This window comes from Sinohyriopsis cumingii, unplaced genomic scaffold, assembly GCF_028554795.1.
Source record: "Sinohyriopsis cumingii isolate HCF-2022 unplaced genomic scaffold, ASM2855479v2 utg002226l, whole genome shotgun sequence".
Taxonomy (NCBI): Eukaryota; Metazoa; Mollusca; class Bivalvia; order Unionida; family Unionidae; genus Sinohyriopsis; species Sinohyriopsis cumingii.
This window is the reverse complement of record NW_028316162.1, coordinates 211,364-237,779: the sequence shown is the minus strand read 5'-3', so window position 1 is coordinate 237,779 and position 26,416 is coordinate 211,364. Positions and strand designations below refer to the sequence as shown.

The 26,416-nt window shown below is 35.6% G+C and overlaps 1 protein-coding gene across 1 annotated transcript in view; it reads right to left on the bottom strand.

Moving 5' to 3' along the window:
- Nucleotides 1-26,416, bottom strand: part of LOC149770911 (E3 ubiquitin-protein ligase rnf213-alpha-like) — a 512,819-nt gene that overhangs the window by 285,153 nt on the left and 201,250 nt on the right. Inside the window, exons 30-31 of the mRNA XM_089948996.1 lie at nt 25,876-26,035; nt 13,971-14,047 (exon numbers count right to left, since the gene is read on the bottom strand). Of these exons, the coding sequence (XP_089805122.1) occupies nt 13,971-14,047; nt 25,876-26,035 (237 nt within the window). The remainder of the gene's footprint in view (nt 1-13,970; nt 14,048-25,875; nt 26,036-26,416) is intronic.

The window sequence follows — 26,416 nt, the reverse complement described above, 5'->3', positions numbered from 1 at the left end:
TCCATCTAAGCATAAGAGCATGAGACAGGTCTTTGCAGCTCAAAATACTTAATAAGTAAGGTGTGAATCCAAACCAATTACTATGCTTTGAAAGAATTTAAGTGTGTTTAAAATGGCAACTCTATAGCCCTTGATAGTGGATAAAAAGCATATTTTGTTCTCAAAGAGAAACAAAGGGAAATCAGCACTAGAAGTTTTAGAGGGGCAGCTAGGATCAACACATTTCCTACTGCACCAAACACAGAAGAATCTCCACCTGGCATCATAGACCTAGGATATAAAAGTTCTCCTGGCCTGAATGATGCAATTGGCAACTTGGCCCCAAAAACTGTTCTGTCAGAGAGATCACTTGAGATTGTTGTGCAGGAGGTTTGCAAAAGAAGATCCATCCTGAGAGTAAGAGACCTGGATCAAGTGATCAACAGGTCTAGAAGATTGTTGAACCACAAGCGCTGAGGCCACAGTGGGGCTATGAGAATGATCTGAGCAGTGGAAGCTGTGACTTTTTGCAGAATTTGAGGAATCAGTCGGAAGGGTGGGAAGGCATAAGCAAACAGCCGATCCCACTGGAAACTGAACGCATATACTGCCCATGCCCCTCGATCATGGACAAGAGAAACATAAAATGGAAGTCTGTTGTTGAATCTGGTTGCAAACAGATCCACTAGGGGCCATCCCCACAGCGAGAAAAGGGACTCTATAACAGAGCGGTGATGCGTCCATTCTGTGATGACTCTGCCAGCTGTGGACAGATTGTCCCCGCTGTACATTTTCAAAGGTGATACTTGGAATTTTGACCTAAAACCTTTGTCGTCCAAGGTTTTTCCATGGTTTTCCAAGGAAAACCTGGGAAACCTCGAACAATGGTGATATTTTGTCAAAGGTTTTATAAGCAAACATCAGACATTATTTCATACATTTAAAAAAACAAAAAGAAAATACCTTGGACAAAGCTTTGAACATAAGAACTTAGTTTTTTGGGGGCTTGGAAAATCCAAAGAAATAAGAACTTAGTCATTTTTTAGCTTGGACATAGCTCAGAAATGTAGACTTAGAAAATTTTAGCTAGGAAATGGACTTGGTCTGTTTAAACTGTGAATTGATATATTTCTATATATTTATTCAGAACGTATTTTTATAGTTTATTAAAATGAATAATGTTTGTCATTACCAAAACAACTAACAAGTCTAGGATTTGAATTAAAAAATTGACTCAATTAATGTTGATTGATTGATATGGGTTTTACAGTGTACCATCTCAGTTCATGCATCATGGTGCCAAACAGGATCAGATTTTGGTTTCACATCTTATTACATGGAGATAAAAATATGAGATAAAGAACCAAACCTATATACATGCTGGAATCTCCCAGTTAGAAAAATTCTTAGTATTCATACACTTTTAATCAGATCATACAATCATGTTAGTGTAACACAGTGTCCCAAATCTAATGCCATGTAACCACATAGGGCAACTGTAAAAATATATTTTCTAACAACTGAGTCAAAAGTAAAGTCTTTCAGTGCTTAAAAGGTCACATGACATTTTTCTTAAAATTTGTGTTTGTGTGTTAGTTACAGGAATAATAATTTATAGTACCAGTTTAGAAGGATAATAAACTATTATTAGTGCAAAAATGTTTTCTGAAAAATTGCATGGCACTGTTTATTTGTCATATTAGTTACAAGAATAATAATTATAAATATACAACTGAGTCTGAAAAAAATTGCATGGATGATTGGTATGACATTATTTTTGATTATTATTTTTCATATGACAACTGATAATAAGCACAGTTATACTGACGTTTAATCCCTTTCAAAATGATTTGGGAAGAATGCACCAAACACTTGAGTCTGTTTTCTGACACACAAAATGGGGTTGTACTCTGCCTGTACAACACTGATTCCATCTCTGAAACACATATAATCCATTTGGGGATTTTAAATATATTAAACTTTACAAAGAAAGTTGGCATTTGATGTTTAAATAAAATGAAAAATGACTCCAAAGTTACTGATAACATCAATTTGAACAATGTTTTCACTTTGAGTTTAAACCAGTGTAAGATTTATTTTTATTTGCAATTACTTCATACACAATTCAAGTATTTATCAAATATTGACAAACAAGGTACTGTAAAAGACATTTTCCAAGTAAAAAGGCAACATTTGTAATCCTCATTTATGCTTTGCAAAGCCACATCTATCCTTTCAGTGACCAAGTTAAAATGTATGTCAACAGTTAAATTATTCGTCAATAGCTAAATTGTGAGTGGTAAAGGATCAAGTAAAAAACACAAGCTTGTGTTAGTGTACTTGTAGTTGATAAAGATTTTAATTTATACACCTAAATTCTAACACCTGAAGACAAACTCTTCCCTCTATATATCCTTTGGACACAAACAGTTTCCCAACTGCAAATACATAACAAGTTTATCTGTGGAGGAGGTATCTCTGAACTTCAATAGCTACTTCTCCAATTATTTCTTTTCTTCAAATGCAGTTGTAAATGAATTCTGCTTCTTGACCTTGCTTGTCTTAAAAACACTGATAATGTCTGTGCTTTGTTAAAGCCTTCTTTGTTTATATGTTTATGAGCCACCCCCATCCCACCCCATGTGTATTTCCTATTGCATTGGTTTTAAAATAAGGGTAGGTAGATATATATATATATAATGTACTAAGCACTTGAAGTTGTTGAGAATTTTTATTTTTATTTTTAATAATTTATTTTCATTTTTAACCGGAGGAAAAAGTGCTATGGTCAGCAGCTTAAACAGGTACGGTTGGCTGACTGGGATCTTTTTTTGTGTGCCTGATATGGCACTTCTGGTCTGCAATGATCAGAATCTGGGAGATAATTTTATCTTATAAAAATAAAAAATTTAGATAAATGAAGGACCCCATGTAATACTCGTAGCAGGTGCTTATCTACTTACTGCTGTTAAATTTTAAAAAATATTGAGAAGTTGTGAAAAGTTCTAGGAAATATTTCTTTCACATTCTTCCATTGGTTGCAGAGCATAGAATTATCCAATCAGAGAAGACGATTCATCAATCAATCTTGTACAAACCATAATAATAAATTTGAAAGTGGTCCTTTGAACGAAAGCAAACTGGTCTGTGAAAACTTGCGTTATAAAGGAGTGGATTCATCAATTACCATGAAATTGTTTGTGTTATTTATATGATAATCCTATTGCTGGAAATGTTCTTAGCCTCCTAAATATTGTTCAACCGAGAAAGGCAATGGAAGATTACAAAGTTGGAGATTTGGTGTTGGCAAGGTTGCAGAGTTTTGGGATAACAGAAGGAATTATTGGAAGGATTGGGGATAAGTTCATTTCTTCTTTATTACATTACATTAAATTTGAAAAAGATAAGAACATCTATTTGCTCTCATTTCATAGGCCGGCTGTACACTGCATCAGTTTTTCAGTCGATTGCATCTTTTTTTTTCGGTGGAAATGGGGTTGTTTAGTGAGCTATAAATACTACATGGTGTCATTTACCCACTAGGCATTGCGCCATCAGCTGTATTGTTTTTGGACAAACATGTACAGCGTTCGGTTAACCTTATTGTTGTTTTCATCTTTATCTCACTGATAGCTTGTGTGTTTTGTCGAAGAAGGATTTTTAAAAATAATTGTAGTGAAACAATGATATGTTTATTGGACTGAGTGTCCCTGCTTCTATGCATTCTTTAATCCTGCAAAGATATATGATAAATAATAATAATAATAATAATAATAGTAATAATAATAATAAAAATAACTCTTATCATTGTTGTTGTTTTTCTAATTTTATCTTTGTACAATTCAGTTGTAAATCTTTGGAAGTAAATTACAGGAATATAGTACATTTTAATGATAAAAATTATTTAACTATGCCCATTTTAAATAGAGCAAAGCAAACTAACCCATTAACATTAGTTAAATTTAGAAGAAAAGAATTAATGGTTTGAATTATGTATTATTATTAAACATGAAAATGAAGTCATGTTTTAAAATCATTGAAAGAACAATAAAATCAGAAAAATATTTAATGACTCGAAAATGGATCTTAGAATAACTGTGTACATAATTATTATAGTGCATTAAATCAGGAGACTAGGTTTATGAATAGCGTTAAAGACAGGTAAGAATAGAACAACATCCATGTGTATAGGTTGTTAGGCAGCAAGAAAATCTACAAAGCAATCAATCAGATTCATTACTGCTTCATTATATTAATGAAAAGTTATATTTACTTTATCCATTTTCTTTAAATAATTGTTTTGGCCTGTCATATTATCATGTGTTTGTCTGAAATTGCTGCTGCATTTTACTTCTAGATATGAAGATATGACATTGCATGATGGCCACTGTTAAACAACTTTATAGACCTTGCAAACCCTGATAGTATATGTCCTTCATTTCGGGTGTAAATTTGTGCACCATATTAAAATGATTAATGCTCAAGCGTGTAATATGTTGATGATATTAAATAGTACTTAAATTGGATTTCTTTTTTTGTCTAATTGGAAAGGAAATATGGTGTCCATTATACCAATTTCATGCTATATTTTACCTGTTGCATACGAATTTACAAAAATGCAAGCATCAGTGATCTCTTAACTTTATAAAGGATGTCAGGTTACATAATTAAATGATTACTAATTTGATTTTTAAAGGCCAACATGCCAAACCACATTTTTTTAGCAATAAACATGGGTATATGTATTTTTTCCCAAGTAATCAATTCCCATCACTAGTAAATGGCATGGAATGTATTGCATATTTTTTGAAAAGTGCATTCTTTTTAACATTTAGGGTTAAAACAAGTAAAGATGCAAATCCACAATCACCAATACCACCAAAAATGGCTAGGACAGTAGCAACAAAATAGACTACCAAGATGGCAACACCAAAACAGACTAAGATGGTAACACCAAAATAAGTCCAAGGTAAGATAAAGATGCAACAATTTCAAACTTTCTAAAAACTTTATATGCAACAAGCATTGTGTCATATCCTTAAGGGTTGATTACAGTACAATAAAATAATAAGATAGTAATTCTGAATAATTTTAATAATATCTTTAAAGGGATGCATCAGGATCTTATAATAATAATAATAATAATAATAATAATAATAAAGGCTTTATTTAAAGAAGGTAACTCGCTTACAGAACTAATCTACCTTGAGGCCTTCTATCTGTTATGTACAACATATACAGTATATACAACATGATGTGAAGAATCTGGCTTGACACTAGATGATTAAGTGATTTTAAAAATCAAAGTATCAAGCCTGGAACATATGCACAGGCATCTGTAAACATATAAACATATATAAAATATAAAATATCATTATAATTGACTGAATACATTAGTTTGAACTTGTAAGGCATTGAGCCAGGAACAGAATACAATCTTGACTGTATTATCAACAATTCAGAGTGATGATCCCAAATTCAAAGAACAGTCCATTGTAGAAATATAGTGTTTTAAGGGTTATACCTTGTTTTCAGAACTAAAGGGTTTCAAACATGATTTGTAAATTGAAGGCTGCCATAACAAGTTATGTTATATGTGTACTATTTGTTTTCATAACTCATCACATTTTATATTTTCAACCAATATTTTTTTTTGCAGAGACTGATCCAAAAGAAATAGCAGAATATCAAAGAGGTGATGATAAACAAGAAAATCAATCAAGCGCTAAAACCATCAAGAAACCAGAATATAAATGGATGGATTTTCAAAATTAAATAGACAATTTGGCACTAAAGGAACCTTATGGGCATTCTTAATATTTTGACCTTTTCAAAATTTTTTATTGTACGTGTTGAACAAAATAAAAATAAAATTTATTCTTATATTCTGTAATATCTGCTTGAATTCTTGGTCTGATGTTTTATGCCAGGGAGGTGTCCAAGGAATCCTTGGAAGATATGTCCTAGGAATCCTCAGACAATATGTCCGAGGAATTCTCAGAATGCATGGAAACCATGGAATATGTCAGAGGATTCCTAGGAAACCTCAAAGTATTGGTTACAAAAAACCTTGGAAGTCTGAGGTCAACCTCAGACATTTGAGAATAAAAACATTGGACATTAGTATAAAAAAATTTTGTCCTTGGACTATTACCTTGGAAAAGTTGTCAACCAATACTCCAAGGTTTTTCCTGGGAACATTTGTCCAAGGTTTCCTAACAAATGTTCATGAAAATTCCACAACTAAGTTCATGAACACTTCATGAATTTTGATGCATCAAACTTGAAGTTCATGAACACACTGATAAGCTTTTATGAACTATTATAATATTTTACAAGTTCCTAAAATGTCATGAACTTGGTTCATGAATTCAAGTACTTTGATGCATCACTAAGATATGTATTAAAATGTTTATGACATTTCTATACCAACATATTTATACAATATTCATAAAAATTCATTATACAAACTTCCTCACAATATTTGTGAAATATAAATAAAGGTGAATAAATTTTTTTTAAAATGATATGAATACTGTATAAATTCATAGAGATCTTTTATTCAATACTTGTATACTCAACCCGAGTAGTTCTGGATTAATATGGGAAAATATTTTCTGGTCAGCATCAACAAAATGTACTTGCAATAAAAGCTTTCAATGACTTTGTTCTAATGTTTTCACCCATTACTGTCATAAACTGCATACTCTGTTGGCTTAGAACTATCACTGGTTGTCAATCTGCTGTATAAACCGAAATATGTAAACAACAATTATCCTGACTGGATGATTGAGAAAGATGTGATACGATTGGTTAATATACATGGTCAAGTTTCAGCAGCAGAGCCTTATTTTCCCCATAAACAAAAAAGCATGCAAAATAGTTCTACAATGAATAAAAACCTTTACAAAAACGGTGGACTCCTGTGGAATGGACAGCTGAGAATAGTTTCAATATTATTTCTTTTAAGTGAGTAGAAGTGCAGAGAAGAAATTATGAAGAATATGAAGAAAATGATTTGGTGAGAGCAAAATTAGGAGGAAAGCATACACAGCCTGGATCATCAAAATTCCAGTGAGTATCTTGGTCATTCGTGATTATTTCAGTGAAAGTTATATGGATATTTCATTGGTTTTTAATGAGGAATGATTTTTTCAGATGCAATTTAGAGTTGCTCTTTGAAGTTTTGAAAATCACTAAACATTACTCTGCTTCCCTTTTCTAAATCATACCCCTCCCCTTCAATCTCAATACAAGACGTGGTACAGCATCTTCTATAGGAATTCAGATGTTTATCATTTTCTGTTTCGTATCATCACTATTTCTCTGATCTGATGTAATTTGGTAAATTAAAAAAGAAAAATTAATGTGTCAAATTATACACAAGAATACACAAACAAATAAGAATGTGATGAAATTGGAAGCATGTGGAGTCAGATGCATTAACGACATTTGGGCCTATACCATAGAAGTCTGACATTTTATCAACAGAAAACAGCAAAATTTTGAGACAGCACGAATTAACCAAATCTGTACTAAATGTGTGTGTGTATATATATATAAGGTTATTTAGTGTAATGATGTTGTCAAAACTTTTTGTCATATTTTATTGATAAAACATCAGACTCCTGTGACTATGCCTATCAGTTAAAATAAAACCAGTGACAAAATTCTCCAAATAATATAAATGCTCAGTAAGTTGAGTATTAAGTGTGAGAAATTAAATAATTTTGAGTTGGATCATAATTGTTCCAGTAAATAAAGTGGGGTACAATAATAATGTGTTAAAAGCTGAAGACAGTGTTGATCGAAGATTATTTGTACTAATAAACTAACTTTATCTTTCAGATCAGACAGCAGAAAAGTAAAATTATTAAAGGATGAAGTTTGTAGGTTAAGGAAGAAAATTTGAAAACTGTAGGATCCTATAGCCAAGATGGAAGAGACATAAAATAGTGACTGCTGCAGTAATGTTAAAGATCCAAACAGTTATCAGATGGAATAGCTCAAGTTGCAGATGGAGACATTCAGTAGTGACAATGGACAGGATTTGATTAAATTATAGGCCCTGAACTTATTCACAAAAGAGTTTTCTGACAGGTCAATCTCTAGGAAAAAGATCATTCAAGTCAGGAAAAACCCCAATGATAGCCTTTTGATGACGAAAGTTAAATATTGTTGTTGTTGTTGTTCTAAGGTTTAACACCATTTTTCAGCACAAGATAGGCTATACATGGCTGTCAGTATTAATGGTGGAGGAAGAACCCTGGAAAACCCAAGGAAGAACCACCAACCCATGAGAAGCTACTGGCAGGCTTTCCCACCGAAAGTTAAATATGCTTAACAGTTGATTGAACAAAATTGCTCCAATATCTCTTGAAAAATTTTCAAAGAAAAATTACAGAACATACAAAAAGTGTTGCTAAGAGTGAAAAAAAGAATATTGCTTGTCAATTTACATGTTCTTTGTTGCATATTAGAAATTTATCTGAAATTAAATACCATTTTTAAGATAATATGTTGCATTTTATACTGTTTTAAAACCCTCACATCTAATGTTATTTTATGATTCAAGATGAAATGTTACTATAGGTATTTGTGAGTTTGTCCGATAATCAATTTTTTTTATAGGAACTGTCAATGAAGTCATGAATCATTCATGAGAAACTTTGTTCATCATAGTTCACAAATATTTCATCAACTGTTCAAGAACAGTTTGTGAAGTGTTGGCTCATGAACAGTTCATGAATTCAAAATTTCATTAATTTACCATTTTCAGTTCATGCATATTCATGAACAGATCATGAACCTGTTTATGAACTTTAATGAATGGTTAATGAACCCAGTTCATGAATAATTCTTGAACAGTTCATGCCAGTTCATGAACTGTTCATGATCATTTCACAGGGGAAGGAAATCAGTAATGGAAGTTACAGAGGGGTGGAATGGATCAACATGTTTCTGTTGCACCAATCACAGAAGATTCCCTACCTAGCATCATAGATTTTGGATATAGAAGCTCTCCTAGCTTGAACGATGCAGCTGGCAACTCCACCCAAAAACTTGTTCTGGCAGAGAGATCATTTGAGATGAGCAAGGCATGAAGGTGGAGAATGTCTGGGCTGTTGTGGAGAAGGGATCCCCGGTGTTGTGACAGGAGATCCCTCCTGTGTGGTAGAGACCCGGGTCTATCAATCAAGAGGTCTAGGATATTGCTGAACCATGATCGCTGGGGTCACAATAGGGCAATGAGAATGATCTGAGCAGTGAAGTTCAGGCTCATTGCAGAATTTGTGGTAGCAATCAGATTTGTAGGAAGGCATATAAAAATAGGTGGTCCCACTGGAAGCTGAATGTATCAACTGCCCATGCTCTCTAATGTGGGACAGGAGACACGTAAAAGGTGAGTTTATTGTTGAGCTTGGTCACAGACAGGTCCACTAGAGGTTTTCAATAGTGGGAAAACAAGGACTAACTTACTGGGTGGTGAAGAGACCATTCTGTGAGGACAACTTGGTCAGTTCTGGAGAAGCTGTATGCTAATATGTTCATCTTGCCCAGAATGTGGCAAACTCAGATTGTGAAATTCTCTGGGGCATGTATGCCTCCTTGACGTCATATGTAAACTATGACAGATGAGTTGTTTGAGGCGACCATGACACATCAGCCCCTTATTATAACATTGCACCCTTGCAATGCTAGAAATACTGCTTTCATTTCATTTTTCATCTCTCGGTTGTTGATGTGGAGGTACATTCTGACCCGAGTCCAGGAACCGTGGAAAATTATGCCCTTTGGCTCTAAATGAGTTCCCCAGAATGAATCTGATGCATCAGTGAACAGACAGGAATGGGGATCAGGTGTGTGCATGGGAACCCCCACCAGGAATCTGTCTCTATTCATCCACCAAAGCAAATGGTGGTGAAAAACTGGTCCAAGAGGGATGGAGGTTAATAGAGAATCTCTGTGCATTCTAACTTGCGAGAAGGAGGAACTTTAGAGGAAACACATGGAGACGTCCTAAAGGAACCAAACAGGCAGTTCCATGTAGGGAAAGATAAAGGTGAGCAGATAACATGGTTCTCACTCGTAGCATCTCTTGGAGAGCCAGGATTTGATCTACCCAATCCAGAGAAACCTGGACCAAGTTTTGGGTCATGAGGAAGTTTATCCCCATGTAAACAAAGTCCTGTGATGAAACAAGGTCTGACTTCTCGAGGTTGGGTAGGAGACCCAAGTGAGTTATGGTGGACCAAGAGGGCACACATCCTGAAGAAGGGGCTGACTTGGAGATGGTGAATCAGCCAGTAGTTGAAATACTGGAGAACAGATGTTCCCTGTACTTGGAGGTAGGCCGCTACCAATCCCATGACCCAGATGAAGACTCTGGATGTGGAAGAGATTCCAAACAGCAGAACGCAGAATTGAGAAACTTCCTTGTCTAGGCAAAAACAAAGATATTTGCGGTGTGGAGGAAATATGGAGATTTGTAAATAGGCATCCTGAAGGTTGATGGAAATGTTTGTTCAAAAATTCAGTTCATGAATATTTCATGAACTTTTTAAGAACAGTTCGTGAAGTGTTGGTTCATTAACAGTCCATGAATACAAAATTTCATTAATTGACCATTTTCAGTTCATGCATATTCATGAATAGTTCATGAACCTTTTTATGAACTTTCATGAATGGTTCATGAACCCAGTTCATGAATAATTCTTGAACAGTTCATGCAAGTTTATGAATTGTTAATGATTATTTCACAGGGGTGATTGTTCAAGACTCTCTTGACTGCCCTTTTCTGTAAAAGGATGTGCACTTCCTCAATCAGTTTCACCAGACTGGATTGGTGAAGAAAGCTGGGGGTCCTGGATAGAGGTAGTTTTCCCAAAACTGGAGTCGGTACCCCTCATTCACTATTGAAAGGACCCATCCATCATCTGTGATGCTTGACCAGGCCTCAGAAAAAAGGCCAAGGTGAGCTCCGATGGGAATGCCTGAGAGACAGATGTGCCACAGAAGAGGGCTCTATAGTCCCTAGGACTGTCCCCTACCCACTCCTTTGGGAAAAGAAAGGGGCTGTAAAAACTGTCTCCTTCCTTTTCAGGTTCATCAGGCATGTCTGTTTCTTGGTTTCTGAGAGACAGATGGACGAGGAGGTCTGATCGAGTAGATGCTTTGAAGAGTCATGGTGGATGTGAAGAAGTTCCACCGACAAAGTCATAGAAACAGAAAGTGCATGCTAAGATGTCCTGGCCACCACTTCCAGCATGTGCTGAAGAGTGGCTGGGTTTAAGGATGCTTCTCTCAGCATACTAAAAGAAGCAGCTGAGAAGAGGTCGGCATGTGAAGCTATGGTGACAAGCAGTTGGACTTTCTGTTCCACAGTTTCGATGTCTTTTACGGAAAGGTGTTCTCAGGCTCTACTTGAAATACCCACCATGGCCACACCTGCATCAAGTTGGGGATGTTTCTTGGGCCACTTTGGGGAATGTACCTGATAGCTGGCAAAGGAGATTAATGGTCTCAATGTTGAGGAGGGAACAGCCTACCCTCGATGTTTAATATTTTGGCCTGTCAAAAACCTTGCAGTAATTACCTCAATTGTAGAAGAATAAGGAGGAGGAGGTCTGGTTGAGGTTGAGCCCTCAAGATCTTTTCCAGATTGGAAACGATCTTTCTGAACTGTGTGGTAGGTTTTTGGGCACAAGTCAGGAGGTAAGAGGCTTAGACTTCATTTACTGCCTTGTCAAAATACCATACCTCCTCTTCCACGTCTAAAAGAAATGAAGAAGCAGGTGTAAGGGCAGGCATCACTTGTCCTTCCTCCATGTCGAACACATTAAAACTACCACAATGGAGATCAAATCATCAAGGACAATCTGAGCTGGAGAGTGTGTAGGTATCACTAAGTTCTTAGGAGGTAAAGAAGGTATAGGAACACTGCGCTAAGTCCCATACAGCAACACAGTGAGTAGGGGCTGAAGGAGAGAGATGAGAACATCTGTTAGTCCTGGACGAAGTGATGCCTCTAGCCTTCTGAATGGTTTCCACCTGGTAATGAGGTGATAGCAGGACACCGTACAGCCTCTGTTGTAAGGGCAAGATCCGAAAACAAAAGCCCAAGGGGGCATACATGACCAAGGCTCCTCAGGTGGATGGCCTCACATCCCATAGGGATTCACTGGGATAATAGGAAAGGGGGGATACCAATCCTATCCCCTAGTCTAGCCTGAGCCCATTGGTTAGACTCCCAATGTTCCTAATGAGGTGGTAGATGGTGGAGACAGGAGAACTTGGTCTGAACCCTATCCTTGTACCATGAGACCTTAGTGTGGTGATCAGAGGATACAGCATCTCAATTGATGCATCACTAAGAAAGGTGTGGTGCTGATCCCAGTCCCAGCTGGAGGGTGTGACACACTACCTCTAACAGGTGGTGATGGTGCATCTCCTCCTTGATGGGAGGCAGTGACATGCTATGAGAAGAACAGTGCATCTCCTCCCCCAAGGGAGGCAGCGACATGCTATGGTATGGTCAGTGCATCTCCTCCTCATGGGGAGGCAGCAACATGCCATGAGATGAGTGGTGCATATCCTCCACAATGGGAGGCAGTGAGACACTACGAGGTGAGTGGTGCATCTACTCCACAATGGGAGGCAGTGACATGTTATGGGATGAGCAGTTCATCTCCTCCATGGAAGGCAGCAACATGCTGCTACATGGTCGCTGTATCTCCTTAACAATGGGAAGTAGTGACATGCTGGGAGTGATATTCCAGTCAGAAGACCCTTTATTTTCAGTAACAGAGAAGCTGGATAATTCAGATGAAAAATGATAAAGTTTCTTGTTTCTGTGATAAGTGAGGCTGGAGTCTGCAAGATTCCAGCTTTCTGAAGACCATGATTTACAAAATGTAGAATGATTTTTTTCTTGTACATTTGGAACATTTAATACAGTCAGGATGAGTGTCCCAATATAGTAAATAAATAAAAATATTTATAATGACACATATAATTCACTTTGTTTGTATTTACCATGTATGGCATACACCCCTGTGATCACTAGACATAGTAAACAGTAGCCTAAATTTACAAGTCCTTTTCCATGTATGAAACAGAGTTTTCAGTGTTTTATACAACATTTTTTGAAAAAAGGATGTATGCATACATACAATAACAATATGAACAAAATTCAACATGTTGAAACAAATATCTAGCATAGATACCATATACGATGTGGGTCCTGCTGTGTCAATCAAGACTGAAGAACACTCAGCGTCTAGTGAGCAAGCTGTCATTATTCCTTGCATAAATGATTCACCGGTACACTGCAAGAGGCAAATCTTCTCTGGTGAATTTGGCACATATCTGATCACATCAACGTCCTCGAAAAATATCTGTGCTTGTTTTGCACATAACATACCAAGGACAAGGCGAGTAGGATGAGGAATTGCATCGTAACGACAATTCTTCATTCTAAAGGGAGGGTGAATAGACATCAAACAGACAGTGTGTTATTTTCAGCATTAAAAAGAAAGCTAAACAATAGCTATGGGTAAGCTATTGCTGCTATTAAAGTGACCATCCATTCAGCAGGTGTAGCAATAACAAGATTTCTAATAAAGTCATTGTAGTGACTATACTGGATGCCTGATTAGCATCAGTTTCATTTAGGACCAACTAGACCATGAATGTGCATGAAAAGTTGTGATAACTGATGAACAGATGACATACAACTGGCCATCCCATATAATATTCTAGACTACTAGCAGAACTAAAAAAAAGCATAAAACTTGGATCACTGTAATAAAAAATGCAAAAATCTTACAGATGTCCATAAACTGAAGAATTAAATGTCACAAATTTAAGTTTTAATGTCATAATCATGTATCCATTTTCATTATATATATATATATATATATATATATATATATATATATATATATATATATATATATATATATATATATATATATATAGTAAATACTAACCTATGTGTGTTGTTGGTATTATACAGGCAGGCTTCGATCAGACCTGCAGTCCTACAATCAGGATCTCCCTCTCTGCGCTGCAAATAAAATGGATTGAGAAAAATATGATTCAAAATTATATGACCTTGGACAAATATATCATCCTACCTGTTGCCGCACCAAATGACCTTGACCTATAACAATCTGAGGAATAAAAGTATCAAGGTAAATCTGAACCTACCATCAAAACACTGTACAAGATCTGCTTTGGTGACAGCTTAAAGCTGCAACCTTGAACAACAGGTCCTAATATGAAAGTAGATAGCACTGGTCAAACTTGGCTTTTATGCACAAGTCATCCTATTATTAAATACAGTAATTTTATCTTGTAGTATTGTATAACTGATTCATATACTTTTATTTCCTGTGACAAATATATTGTAAAAAACCCCAGTATAATGTGGACTCCTTTTAAAACATGGGTATGGTCATGAATCGCTTGACATGGCAACATTTTGTTCTACTATTGCTACTCATTTAATCGGATTAAAATTCTTTGCTGTTACGAACCAATTACGATGTGTTTTCAAATCATCTGATAGCTTATCTGTTGTGGGTTTTTCATGCACTTATAAAACACAGCCTTGTTGGATTTTCCCTCAATTATAATATGGGTTTTTGTGTTTCCCATCAATGGTGCTACAAAGAAGAAGCACTATGTCACCCAATTCTTGTCATTGCATTTAAAATATTTTCCATTTATCCATTTTTGCTACTGCTTTTAAAATGACTTTCTTAATTGTAAGAGTCAAGTATCAAATGACTTTGCACATTTAGTGAACACCTTCATAAATGTGACATATGCTTGCAAAATTGAGTTTCAAAAATGAAATTAACCAAGACTCAAAAATCCTAAGACAGAAAAATTGTATCCCCATTGTAAATATGAGGCCAAAACAGACTTCAGATATCTCTCCTGGCTGACATCTGCCTAAGAGTTAAATGCAAGAGAAATTGGTTAAGATATCTCAGTCAGAAGGATGCATTCTGTTGAAATTTTTTTCCCAATTCTGCTGACTGTACATGTGTGCTATGAAAATAATTTTTTCAAGCATTGTCTAGTCTTTATATCTTCATTAATTTCATAGTTCATGGTAAATCAGCCACATCTGTCCATCCCGAAAGGTCCCAATGCCAATATGCTTTGAAATGTCAAAGTTGGTCAAAATCTGGATGTTCAGTTTCTAGTAATGGTGGCTATATATAATGATGAATCAACATTATTTGTAAAAATCTGAACTCCCTAATATCATAATAGCTTCTGTTTCTATTTTCATTTCTGCTAAGCAGTTTCTGAGAAGATGTTTACATTTTATTCTATTCTATACAGTAACCACATTTGATAATGGACTGCCCCAATCTGTAAAAATTTCATATTTTGATCAAATTCTGTTCAGCAGTTTGTCAAGAGTCATTCAAATTTTTGTTTAATTCTTAGCAAAGGTGGCCATACAGAGGACAAGTTGGGATCATTGAAAGCCTTCTGAAAGCCTCATATGGCCAGTTTGATTTCTGTTGAAGTCAGTTAAATTCAGTTGTGCAATTTGTCAGGAGTCTTTCAAATTTTATTAAAAAAAGTCTTTGGAATGGTGGCCATACTGAAGGCCAGTTGGGATCATTGATAACAAAATGAAAGCCTTCTGTTGCCATACTGATTTCTGTTGAAATTAGTCAAATTCTGTTGAGTGATTTTTGAGAAATCATTCAATGGTTTTGTATTTATAGCATCCTATTTTTATGCATATATCCAGTGGGTTATACAGGATTTTACATACTCTGCACTGACCATGCAGCATATCTTGGTGTGTGGGCTATATCAGTTCTTTATCTCAATGCCAGTAGCCATCATTTCTAAATGTAAACAGATACAATTTTTAATTATTGTGTAATAATGATGTTTGAAGGTTTGTTTATGTTAATCAGATTGACAACAGGGGCACAGGGGCTTAGCTCATTGCTTACAATTTACTTACAAATCATACATGTACTATAAAATCCTACATGGGAGGTAACTTCTCTTGTATGACCTATTTAAGGATCAACACTGATATTTCAAGCAACAATTTACATAGCATAATAAATCTGGTACCATTGTTTAGCTCAGGCATTCTACATGGCAATCACTGGTTGACCAAAAATGGCATACTGTGTCTACTGATCATCTGATATTCAGTTGACCAATAATGGAATGGTATTCCTTTCAGTGCTCTTACATATTAAGCAGTCGTGATCATGTCCATTTCGAGTGGAAGCATGGAAAAATGGTCTGGCATTAATTAAAGGTATGATAATATGTCCAACTTTGTGTAAGCAGACATAGGCCGCACAAAAAGAGAGTGAAGTGTCCTCCCTCGAAGGATTATTTAGTATATGCATGATGTGAATGTAAATTGTAAGCAACAATATGAGCCCTTGTGAAAAGAAGTAAAACTAGCACAAAAAAATGGATGCCAGGAGGTTAATTCTAGCGACAGTATTTTATTGATACATATACCTAATACTCTTCACTACTGATATACTAGTGTCCAACCCATCAGCGTTTTAACAACACTATAGAAAGAAACCTAACTAATGTTTATTCAAAAAGTTCATCCTCACTGCTGGAAGTGTTAATTCCATCAAACTCTTGTCTCACTGGTCATAGTTCAAAATGTCTGTTGTTGTTGCAAGATGTGCTTCAGTAATTTCCTTGTTTCCTGCATCGTCATCAACTTCATCATCGCCATCATCATTAGACTGCTGCTGGTGAAGTTGCCTATTTTGTTGAAGTATTCCAGCTTTGCTTAATCCATAGCAAGTGGTTGCTGGTGTAATTTCACTACAAGCAATCACAGCCCATTCGCACAGTTCCGTGTACATTGTAATAGGGTTCTTAGTACACATGACTGGTTCATGTGAGATTATGTTAAGGTTTGTGCAGGGTGTAAGTGTTGGCAGGGTATACTAAATAATTTTTATATCAGTGAATTTCTGTAGGGTATATATTGGGGGGCGTACATGGCTGAAAATATGGTAATAATTACCACATTTGATGGTGGATCAACATAATGTAAAAAAACTGAAAGCATTTTATATCAGGATGAATTCAGTCAGATTTGGTCAAATTCTTTTGAGTGGACTGTGTCAAAAATTCACTTAAAAGTTCTTCTGTTTTTGGTAAGGTGGCCAATTGATAGCAGATAAGCATTAGTTGCACAAATTCAGAAGCCCTCTATGCCTGGATGCTTTTTACAAATCTGGTTTTCACTAAATACTGACCAATCTACTGGGTCCAGTATGTGTGAAATTATCAAAGGACATGCCATTTCTCCCTGTAACATGCCTTATTTTCCCCCAGAACGTGCCCTCTTTTGATATTCTGGTCAGCTGTGGCCAAAGTGCACAATAGCTTAAGGTTAGTTTTAAGTAAACAAGCAAGATAGCCAGCGTGACTAATATACAGTTAATCCTTATCATTGCAACTATATTGTGAAAAGGACTGGCTCTCCGACATAATTCAAAGAAACCATGTTCTACAGTATGTGCTACTGAAGCACCAGCAACTGATTAGTATATAAATGATGCCCTATTTTGTTACAACAAGCAGTGCCTAAATACAGTCACAAGCTACCGTACATGTGGCAACTATTTTTCCCATGTTTTATATCCCACCTTATTTCCTTATTCTCAACTCAAAAGGCATTTAACATTGTTTACTAAATAACATATTTATTCTGAATTAGTGTTTTGAGGGCGCATAAGCTGTGTTTCATGTTTCTTCATTCCTTCTTTTAATTTAATCATGGTAATTAACATTTGTAAATAGGGTACAGTAATGAAAGGTGTTCAGTCGTGTCAATTTCATTGGTGGGAATGGAGATTCTACATCATTCTCAGTGATCATTCTTGGGATTGAAACTAACTGCTGACAATTTTATTGTTGCGGTTTACTGTTTGTTGCAGTTTATTTTCTTATTTTAGTATTGTTATATGGTAAAAAAATCATAAATTGACATGAATAATGTTTAAACTTAACATTCAACATGTATTTACTTAAGAAAAATTTCTTTGTTATGTGATAATTGATTTGTCACAACAATATTTACAGGTGATAAAACAGAACATGGCTTCTGTGGAGTGCATATGAGATATCTATGTAGTTTTCTTATAGGAGAAATGAAAATTGATGTACAAAATGTTATAATCAGAGTTCTCTGCAAAAATCAGGAACTGTTATGAAATTCCGCGGTAGGCATGGAATGACCCCAAAAATTTAGATTTTTTTCACCCCTCCTTGAGAGCTGATCGGTATGATACTGACAATTTATTTATACATGACACTCACTTTAACTAGCCTACATGTCTAACATTTGCTGAATGGTCATAGAGTCAGGTCCACTAATTCTACAATTAGCAGCATAACAATGTGCTCAGTCTACAAGCTGTATTACACCACTCATATTCTTCTTTTCAGATTTTTCAAGTGCTGTTGATTTGTCCTTTTTCTGATCTGCCAAGCTTTGAAGTTTAAAAAGGTCTCTCTGCTCTGATTTTTTCCATAATATAACATCCATGAGTCACATTGACAAAGCCTGTTTGTCCCCAAGGGAAATAATTTTTCCAGATGCTGAAGCACAGTTCTCACATCCCAGGTTATGCCATATCTTGGCAAACATGGCCTACATAGAAAAAGTTCTCTCAAAAATCTTTTTATGAGCACATTATTACCTAGGTCACCATTACTACTCAACTTAACTAAACTAGATATAGCAGATCTGGCAGTGTTGATGGAGCTGTAACCTAAACCAGAGTCAATCAGCTCTGTCAGGAAAGCCAGGACCAAATTTAAAGGTGGATCAAGGGGATCAATATGTCTCCCAACTGAAAAGTGCAACCATTTCTGGAGATGTGTCCAATATTGTTTCCTTGTAGATTCTCTCCTTGAGTCAAGTATGACACTGGCAGCTTGTCCTGTTATTTGAAATACAGCTAGCCAGGTTTTCCGCAGTTGACATTCCTTGAGTGGATCCTGAGGCAAGGTCAACAGGAAGCAAATCTGTGGAGAATGTACGATTGCTGAGCAATTTGTTGCAAAAGGCAGGGAAACCAGGAACGTGTTGTCTACAATGGTGCTACAAGAACCACTTCTGCAGAGTTGTCTACTATCTTCTGAAGAACACGTCCCACCAGGCTGAAAGGTGGGAACATATATAAAATTAGGTCTAACCACATCATAGAGAAAGCATCAATGGCCTACGCACGTGGGTCTGGTCTATATGACACGTATTTATGAATTTGATGATTCAATCTTGAGGCAAACATATCAATATCAAACTGTCCAAATATTGCATGTATTTTATTAAAGATTGCTTTGTTTAACATCCACTTTGCATCATCATTGAAATTCCTAGATAGGTGATCTGCTTCTACATTATTCTTCCCAGGAAGATGGAAAGCACTCAACCAAATCTGTCTTTATATAAACCAAAACCAAATATCGCGGGCCATTTGATCTAGTAATCTCTTCCTACCTCCCATTTCGTTAATGTAGGCAACAGCTACAATATTATCCATGAAGATCCTAATGTGCAAGTTATAGCTGTATCCACAAAGAGAATTTAATGTCAGAAGCAGGCCTGCAATTCTAGAACAATGAAGTGGCTCATTATCTCAGTAATACTCCAGCAACCACCAGTTTTAACACTGTCTCATTTACCCCTCCCCATCTGTTAAGAGAACTGTCACTTTTAATATTAATGTCTGGGTTACCTCTGCAAATAGGCTTACAACTGATTTTAACATTTTGGATCCACCATTTAATTTAATCTTTAGCATTGCTGGAAAGAGAAATTGATGCATCATAATTGCCCTTATGCTTTTTCAGTAATCTGTTTTTCTCCCCTTCCAAAGGTCTGTAGTAGAGAGGGGCATATTCTAAGCCTGGCTCACTAGCAACCATTGTGCCTATTAATTGTGCTAATTCACGAATAGTCAAATGTTTCTGCTTCAACAATGTGTCACAAAACTCAATCAATGCCTGTGCCTTTCCCTCAGTCAATCTAATTATCATATTTACTGAATTCATGAGAAATCCCACAAAGCTGATAGCTAGTTTGTGTAGGCTGCAATATGGATGTAGTTGGGTGTATTGTAAATCCTAAATTGTCCAATAATGCAGCAGTATGGTACACATTGTTTTGACACTCTAAGTATGTTGAACCTAGAAGCAGACTATCATCCAAATAGACAACATTGAGATGACCTGTCTTACGCAAGGATGAAAAAACAGGCTTCATTATTTTGGTGTATACTCGTGGTGCAGATGCCAGTCCATTTGGTAAAAAGGTGTACTGATAAAATGGTCCTTTCCAGTGAAAGCATAAATATTTACAATGCCAACTGGAAGAGAGTAATATGCATCTTCCAGGTCAATAGAAGCAAAATAATAATCTTTGCAAACCATGGTCAGTGCTGTTTTTAATGTGTCCATTTTAAAATGGTGATGTACCACATGTACATTGAAAGCACGCAGGTTAAGAATAACCCGGATACTCCCATCATGCTTTTCTCTAGTAAAAATGTTAGACAAGTACTTTACACAGGCAAAGTTTATTCTCTCCAATACTCCCTTTTTCAGCAGTTTATCAATTTCAGTTGTAATTACAGTGGATTCTTTGTCAGAGAATTTTCTGTTTTGGAATACAAGGTTGGACTGGGCTGCTATCGAGTTCAAGTCTATAACCTTTCAGATTAGATAAAATCCATGCATCAGATTTTATTTTCTGCCATTTTTTAGCACACCGACTAATTTTACCAGCAAAAAATTTTCTGTCATATTATATAAGGCTGGGATAGAAAATGTGCTCTCGTGAAAGGGAAAACTGCTACTTACAGTTTTTGTGGAAGATGCAATACTGCCTCTGTTCAAAAATCTTGATGGGGGTTGTAAGGTCTCCTCTTTTTGAGGTTCTGTGGTCCCATTGGTATGGTTGCCATTGACAGGGCTGGGACCTGGCCCCCATCTTGATTAAAAAAGACTTGGGTCCTGCTTGAGCACCTTTATAATTTGAGTATCTTCCAGTATTTGAAGCCTGAAACTTTCCAGACGCTCTGTTCCCTATCTGCTGAGCATCTGCAATATTTTTAACTTTTGTAGACATATTATCTCCAAACAGGAGGTCAGTTACCTTATTTTGGGGTGCACAGAGAGACTGATAACTATAATGGAGATTCGGCTTGATCAGTTCTTTCCTCTTAAAAGACATTTCACAAAATGCAGATGAAAGCATCCGCAATACATCACCAGCATCTGCAAGCAGTTTATTTACATTTGGAGGTGTACCATCTAACTTATGTGGTAATTCATCCATGAGCCTGAGAAGGGGAACAATAGCTTTAGCAACAGTTCCTTGAAAGGAGCTTGGCATCCATTTGTTTTGTAGCTTTGTTCATTTTTGCCCAAATTTTGGGATTTACTTTAGGAACACTTAAATTCTGGCAATTTTGAGGCTTTAAATATTTTTCGGTCAAGTCCTTAAATTTATCCTGTGCTATTTGGGCCCTGAATCCTGCATTCACAACTTTGACCAAGCTCTCCTGAATGGGTGGCCTACAAGGTTCATGCACTTCATAAAAGTTGGAGAGTTCTTTCAGGATGTCATTTCCTTCAGTTTCTGAAGGTAAATTTGGTGGTGATGTTACTAAGGTTTGAAGGCCAGTGTTAGAAAGATCACTTTCCTTGTTATGCTAAACTGTTTCTGTCCGTACACATTTCCATGCAGGTCCATGAAATCCCGGTATATCAGCCATGGGTTTTTTTAAGACTGTCAACTTGTGACTTCAAAGTTACTGTAGCTGACAAATTTGTCAATAATTCAAGCTGACAGTCCCACATCACTTGATTACGTGTCGCTTGCCATTCAATAAGACTGTCATCTGGGCACCGCTATTGTTGTGCAGATGTCACGTTTTCTGTCACTGACTCTCTCGAGATTTCAGTCACGTGACAAACTGGTTGTCGGTAATGGCGTAGTCTCCTTATCTGTAGATATAGGATTTCTCCTTGATTTTGATGCCACTACAAGGCCATCATTTTGCATAGTTGTTCCCCCTTGGGAATCATTGCGTTTTGTTGCAACCGTGATGGAGAAATCTTTGCATTATCAGCTAAATGCTGCTTGGCTCTATTTGGCAATATTTTTTGCAATAGTCCATGCCCCGTATTGACAGGTTACCTTTGGCTTTGTCCCGATTCCGCCATTGTGCAAAGCTGTGCAAGAGACGACACTCAAAAACAATGAAAAAATAAAGTACGGTACAGTTATGACTGTATAAGACCTTTAAAATGGTAGAGGAAGTTTCTGCCCTGCGCTAATTTCAAATTTGCATGAAAGCTGAATTGTAAATTACTGGAATTGCGAAAATTTAAAACGAGAAAAACACTGACTCCTTGATGCTCGACCGTTCACTGACTCATCACGTGACCAATTCCATCTCATGGGATCCTGAGGCACTTACAGGGCAAATAAAATGAATCTTAGTAACTAAGTTTCAAACTGAAGAAACCTGTCTTTTATTTATTTTAATAATGTGCAATATACAGTTACTATAAGTAGAAAAATGATATGGAAAGTACATGTAGGTCTTGGACTGACTAATGTGCTTTTACACTGTTCTCACACAGCAGTCTTCTTTTCCTTGAGTATTCTCAAATTTAAATGATGAGTGTGATTATAGAGATAACAATGAAAATTACTGCTTTATTTTCAATTTATTTTTTAATGTACCATAAAATCATAATCCATATACAGGCAAGTGTCAGATATAATTAGGTGTAATAAAGCATAATGATTATGCCAAAAATTTAATAGTTGGTATATATGCAAATTTTGTTAAGTAGTTTTGGAGAAAAAGTAATTTAAAGGTTTTTCTATTTTTATTAATGGTTGCCAAATCTGAATAATAAGTATAAATAAGAAATGTTTTCATGACAGGATATTTTCTGTCAAGTTGTGTTAAATTCTGTTCACAGCGGTTTTGTGGAAGTCACTGAAATGTTTTGTAGTTTTAGTACCAAGGACAATATTTGATGATAGATCAGCATCACCTGTATAAAATTAAAGCATTTATGCCAGGATACTTTTGTCATGTTTGGTCAAATTTTACTCTGTGGTTTAGGAAAAGAAGTCATTTAAAGGTTATCCTATTGCTAGCAATGGGTCCATATCTAAAGGCAGATTGTCATCATTTGTACAAACTCAGAACATCTAAGTTCATGAAAGGATGCTTTATGTCCATATTATCAAATTTTGTTCGACTATTTTGAATAAGTCATCACTTAAAGGTTTTCTATATTTAGTAATAGAGTACTACCCATTTATCTTGACATCTTTGAGTCTGGGGTAATATTGTCGACAAAAGCGGCTGTTGAGATCCGTGTTATGGGGTGTGTGTGTATGAAAATATAAATTTAGCATATACAAGTGAAATTAGTCGGTAAGGGGTAATTTTTCATCAGTGTTTAAGATCTGTTCTCTGTGCTACATTTCACTGACGGACTCTAGTCCAACATACCTATCCGACCTCACCCATGTGTACACACCAGCAAGATACTTATGCTCCTCTTCTGACAATCGTATACTCATTATTCCCACTATGAAAACAAAGTCATATGGACAGTGTTCTTTTGCATACAAGGGCTCAGCAACGTGGAATGAATTGCCCACTGAACTTAGACACAAAGATACAGTGATCCCATTCAAGAGTGCTCTCAAAACTCACTTATTTTGACTGCAAGAACAAACTTAAAGACCTAATAATGTTTCCTACCTTAAATATTCTCAGCATGTTTTTTTTGTTTTCTAATTTCATGGTGTTTGTTTTTGTAATCATATCATTACATATGTTTTTTATCTTATAGGAGTTGTCTAATGTTGTAAAGCACTTAGAGCTTCTAAAGATTAGCCGCTATACAAAGTCCTCATTATTATTATTATTATTATCTACATTTTGTGAAAATAAACCATTGAAAATTTCATTAAATGAAGGCAAAAGACAAAACCAGTTTGAAAAACACTTGTATATTGACAACTTACATTTGTGTTACATTACACTATATGGTACAATCCACTGTCAACCAACATGCCAGCAGCACATTGCTGCATATACATAAATTGGTCTAGATCTTGGGCTGTCTGAGACAACAAAGACAAACTTAATGACTCTGCCAAGGGAAAGAGGTTACTCCAAGGGAAATGAAAAAAAATGTCACCCAGTTTTGAATTAATTAAGAATAAAACTTGTACTTTTGTAAAACACTCACAATTCCAGAAAAGAGTAATACATGTAATTAAGATTATCAATAGGATATTCAACACATTAAATTAAAATGGAATTTAATTAAAATTTATGTTAATTAAAATGATATCCTTTTAGCATTAGCCATCATAAGCTTAAAGTTACTTTTTTCCAACAGAAAACAAAACTTGGATGGCACAATTAATTTGTTTCAATTTCTGACAATCTTCGAAAACGCATCAATGGATCAGATTTCACTGCCATTACACATATTTGGTATGACTTCATTTAATGAAGGTTGGATTGTTTTACTAATCTTTTTTTTAGCTAGCTTGTTTTCATGAAGGGTGCTTCGTTTTTATAAAAGATTTTAACTGATTTGTTTTGATGAAGGGTGCAATTTTTTTTATAAAAGATTGTAACTGGCATGTTTTCATGAAGGGTGCAATGTTTTTATAAAAGATTGTAGCTGGCTTATTTTCTTGAAGGGTGCTTTGTTTTTATTAAAAGATTGTAACTGATTTGTTTTGATGAAGGGTGCAATTTTTTTAATAAAAGATTGTAACTGACTTGTTTTGATGAAGAGTGCAATGTTTAATAAAAGATTGCAATTGGCTTGTGTTTATGATGGGTCCACATGCTACATCTTAAAGTCGTTGCAAAAACAAACATATGCCCTCAGCAACAGAAGTATTAAAGCCTGTGGAAACAACAAATAACTGCTGGCTTGTCAAGATAAACAAGAAGAAAATAAAGAATTTGTTTAAGTTGGGACTGAGGGCTTCTGTCGACATGTACAGTTATTTTTTATCTTGACATTGACATCAGCATAACATATTTGGTAGCAATAACAGACCATGGGACTGGGACTTTGTATTTCTGTTGCCATTGATGGCTTGTCAACATAAATGATGTCAACATAAGTGGGTACTGTAGTGGCATGATTTGGTTGTGGAGAGACATCATTTGAAAATATCTGAACGGCTTTGTGTACCAGGATGTTCTGTGAGAAGTTTGGTGGAAATTAGTCTATTGGATTTTGAGAATAAGTTAAAAATAGCAATTAGAAAATGAATGGGTTTTTCAATATTTACCAACGGTGGTCATATCTGAAGGTGTATCTTCATCAATGGCATTAATCTGAAAGGACTTTATGCCAGAATACCTTCTTCCAAATTTAATTAAAATTAGTTTTAGCAGTTTTTCAGAAGTTGTTTAAATATTTGTTTATATTTAGTAATGGAGAACATATTTAAGGGCAGATAGGCATCATTTGCATAGATTTAAAAGCAATTCACTGCAGGCTGCTCTCTGCAATATTATGTAAAAAGCATTAGGTAAAAAAATGGTTCAGTGTTTTTTTTTAAAAGCTTAAAATAGCAATTGTTGACAGACACAAGATGCTACTATAAATGCACTTAACCTTATGGCCTGGTAAGATTAAAGCTGAGAAAATATTTTGCAGGATTCTATACAGGCTGAATCTCAAGAACAATGCATGCAAAATCCTGTGCCTTTGCCATCAGTATGAATATGTTATTTCAGAAATAACTCTACATGGAGACAGAACAAGCTAAATTTCATTGCAAACCTCTGCATCACGGTCAACCATGGTAAGTCTCTTTGCAAATGTGTCAACAGATTTGATGGTGTCAAGTCCCCCAAAATTCCTCTTTATGGAATGAAGAAGCTGGTGCCATGTTGGGGGTTTGTTGGTTTGTTCCACAAAGGAGTAAATCATCTTCATTAGGCTGAAATATGAATAATATATGATAAGTAATCCACAAGTTGCATTAGCAGTTTTGAAAAAAGAAACAAAAAAATAACCAACTTTCAGAAGACTGAGTTCACTGCAAAAGAGAGAGACTAGTTTTAGATTGATGGAAGACCTTTTTAAATTAAACATTTAGCTGTTGCATTCCTTATTAGTTTACTTTTGTAAACACTGAAAAGGTATTAGGTATTTATAGGTTACAGCATTTGTATGGGAAAATATGAATGAGTTTTTGGAATGAATACTGCATGAACTTGTGAGTGCAGTATATCCTTCCGACAAAACGAGTTCATATTTTCCCATACAAATGCAGTAACCTTTTTATTATATGCTCATTTTTTTATTCTACCTAAGGTTT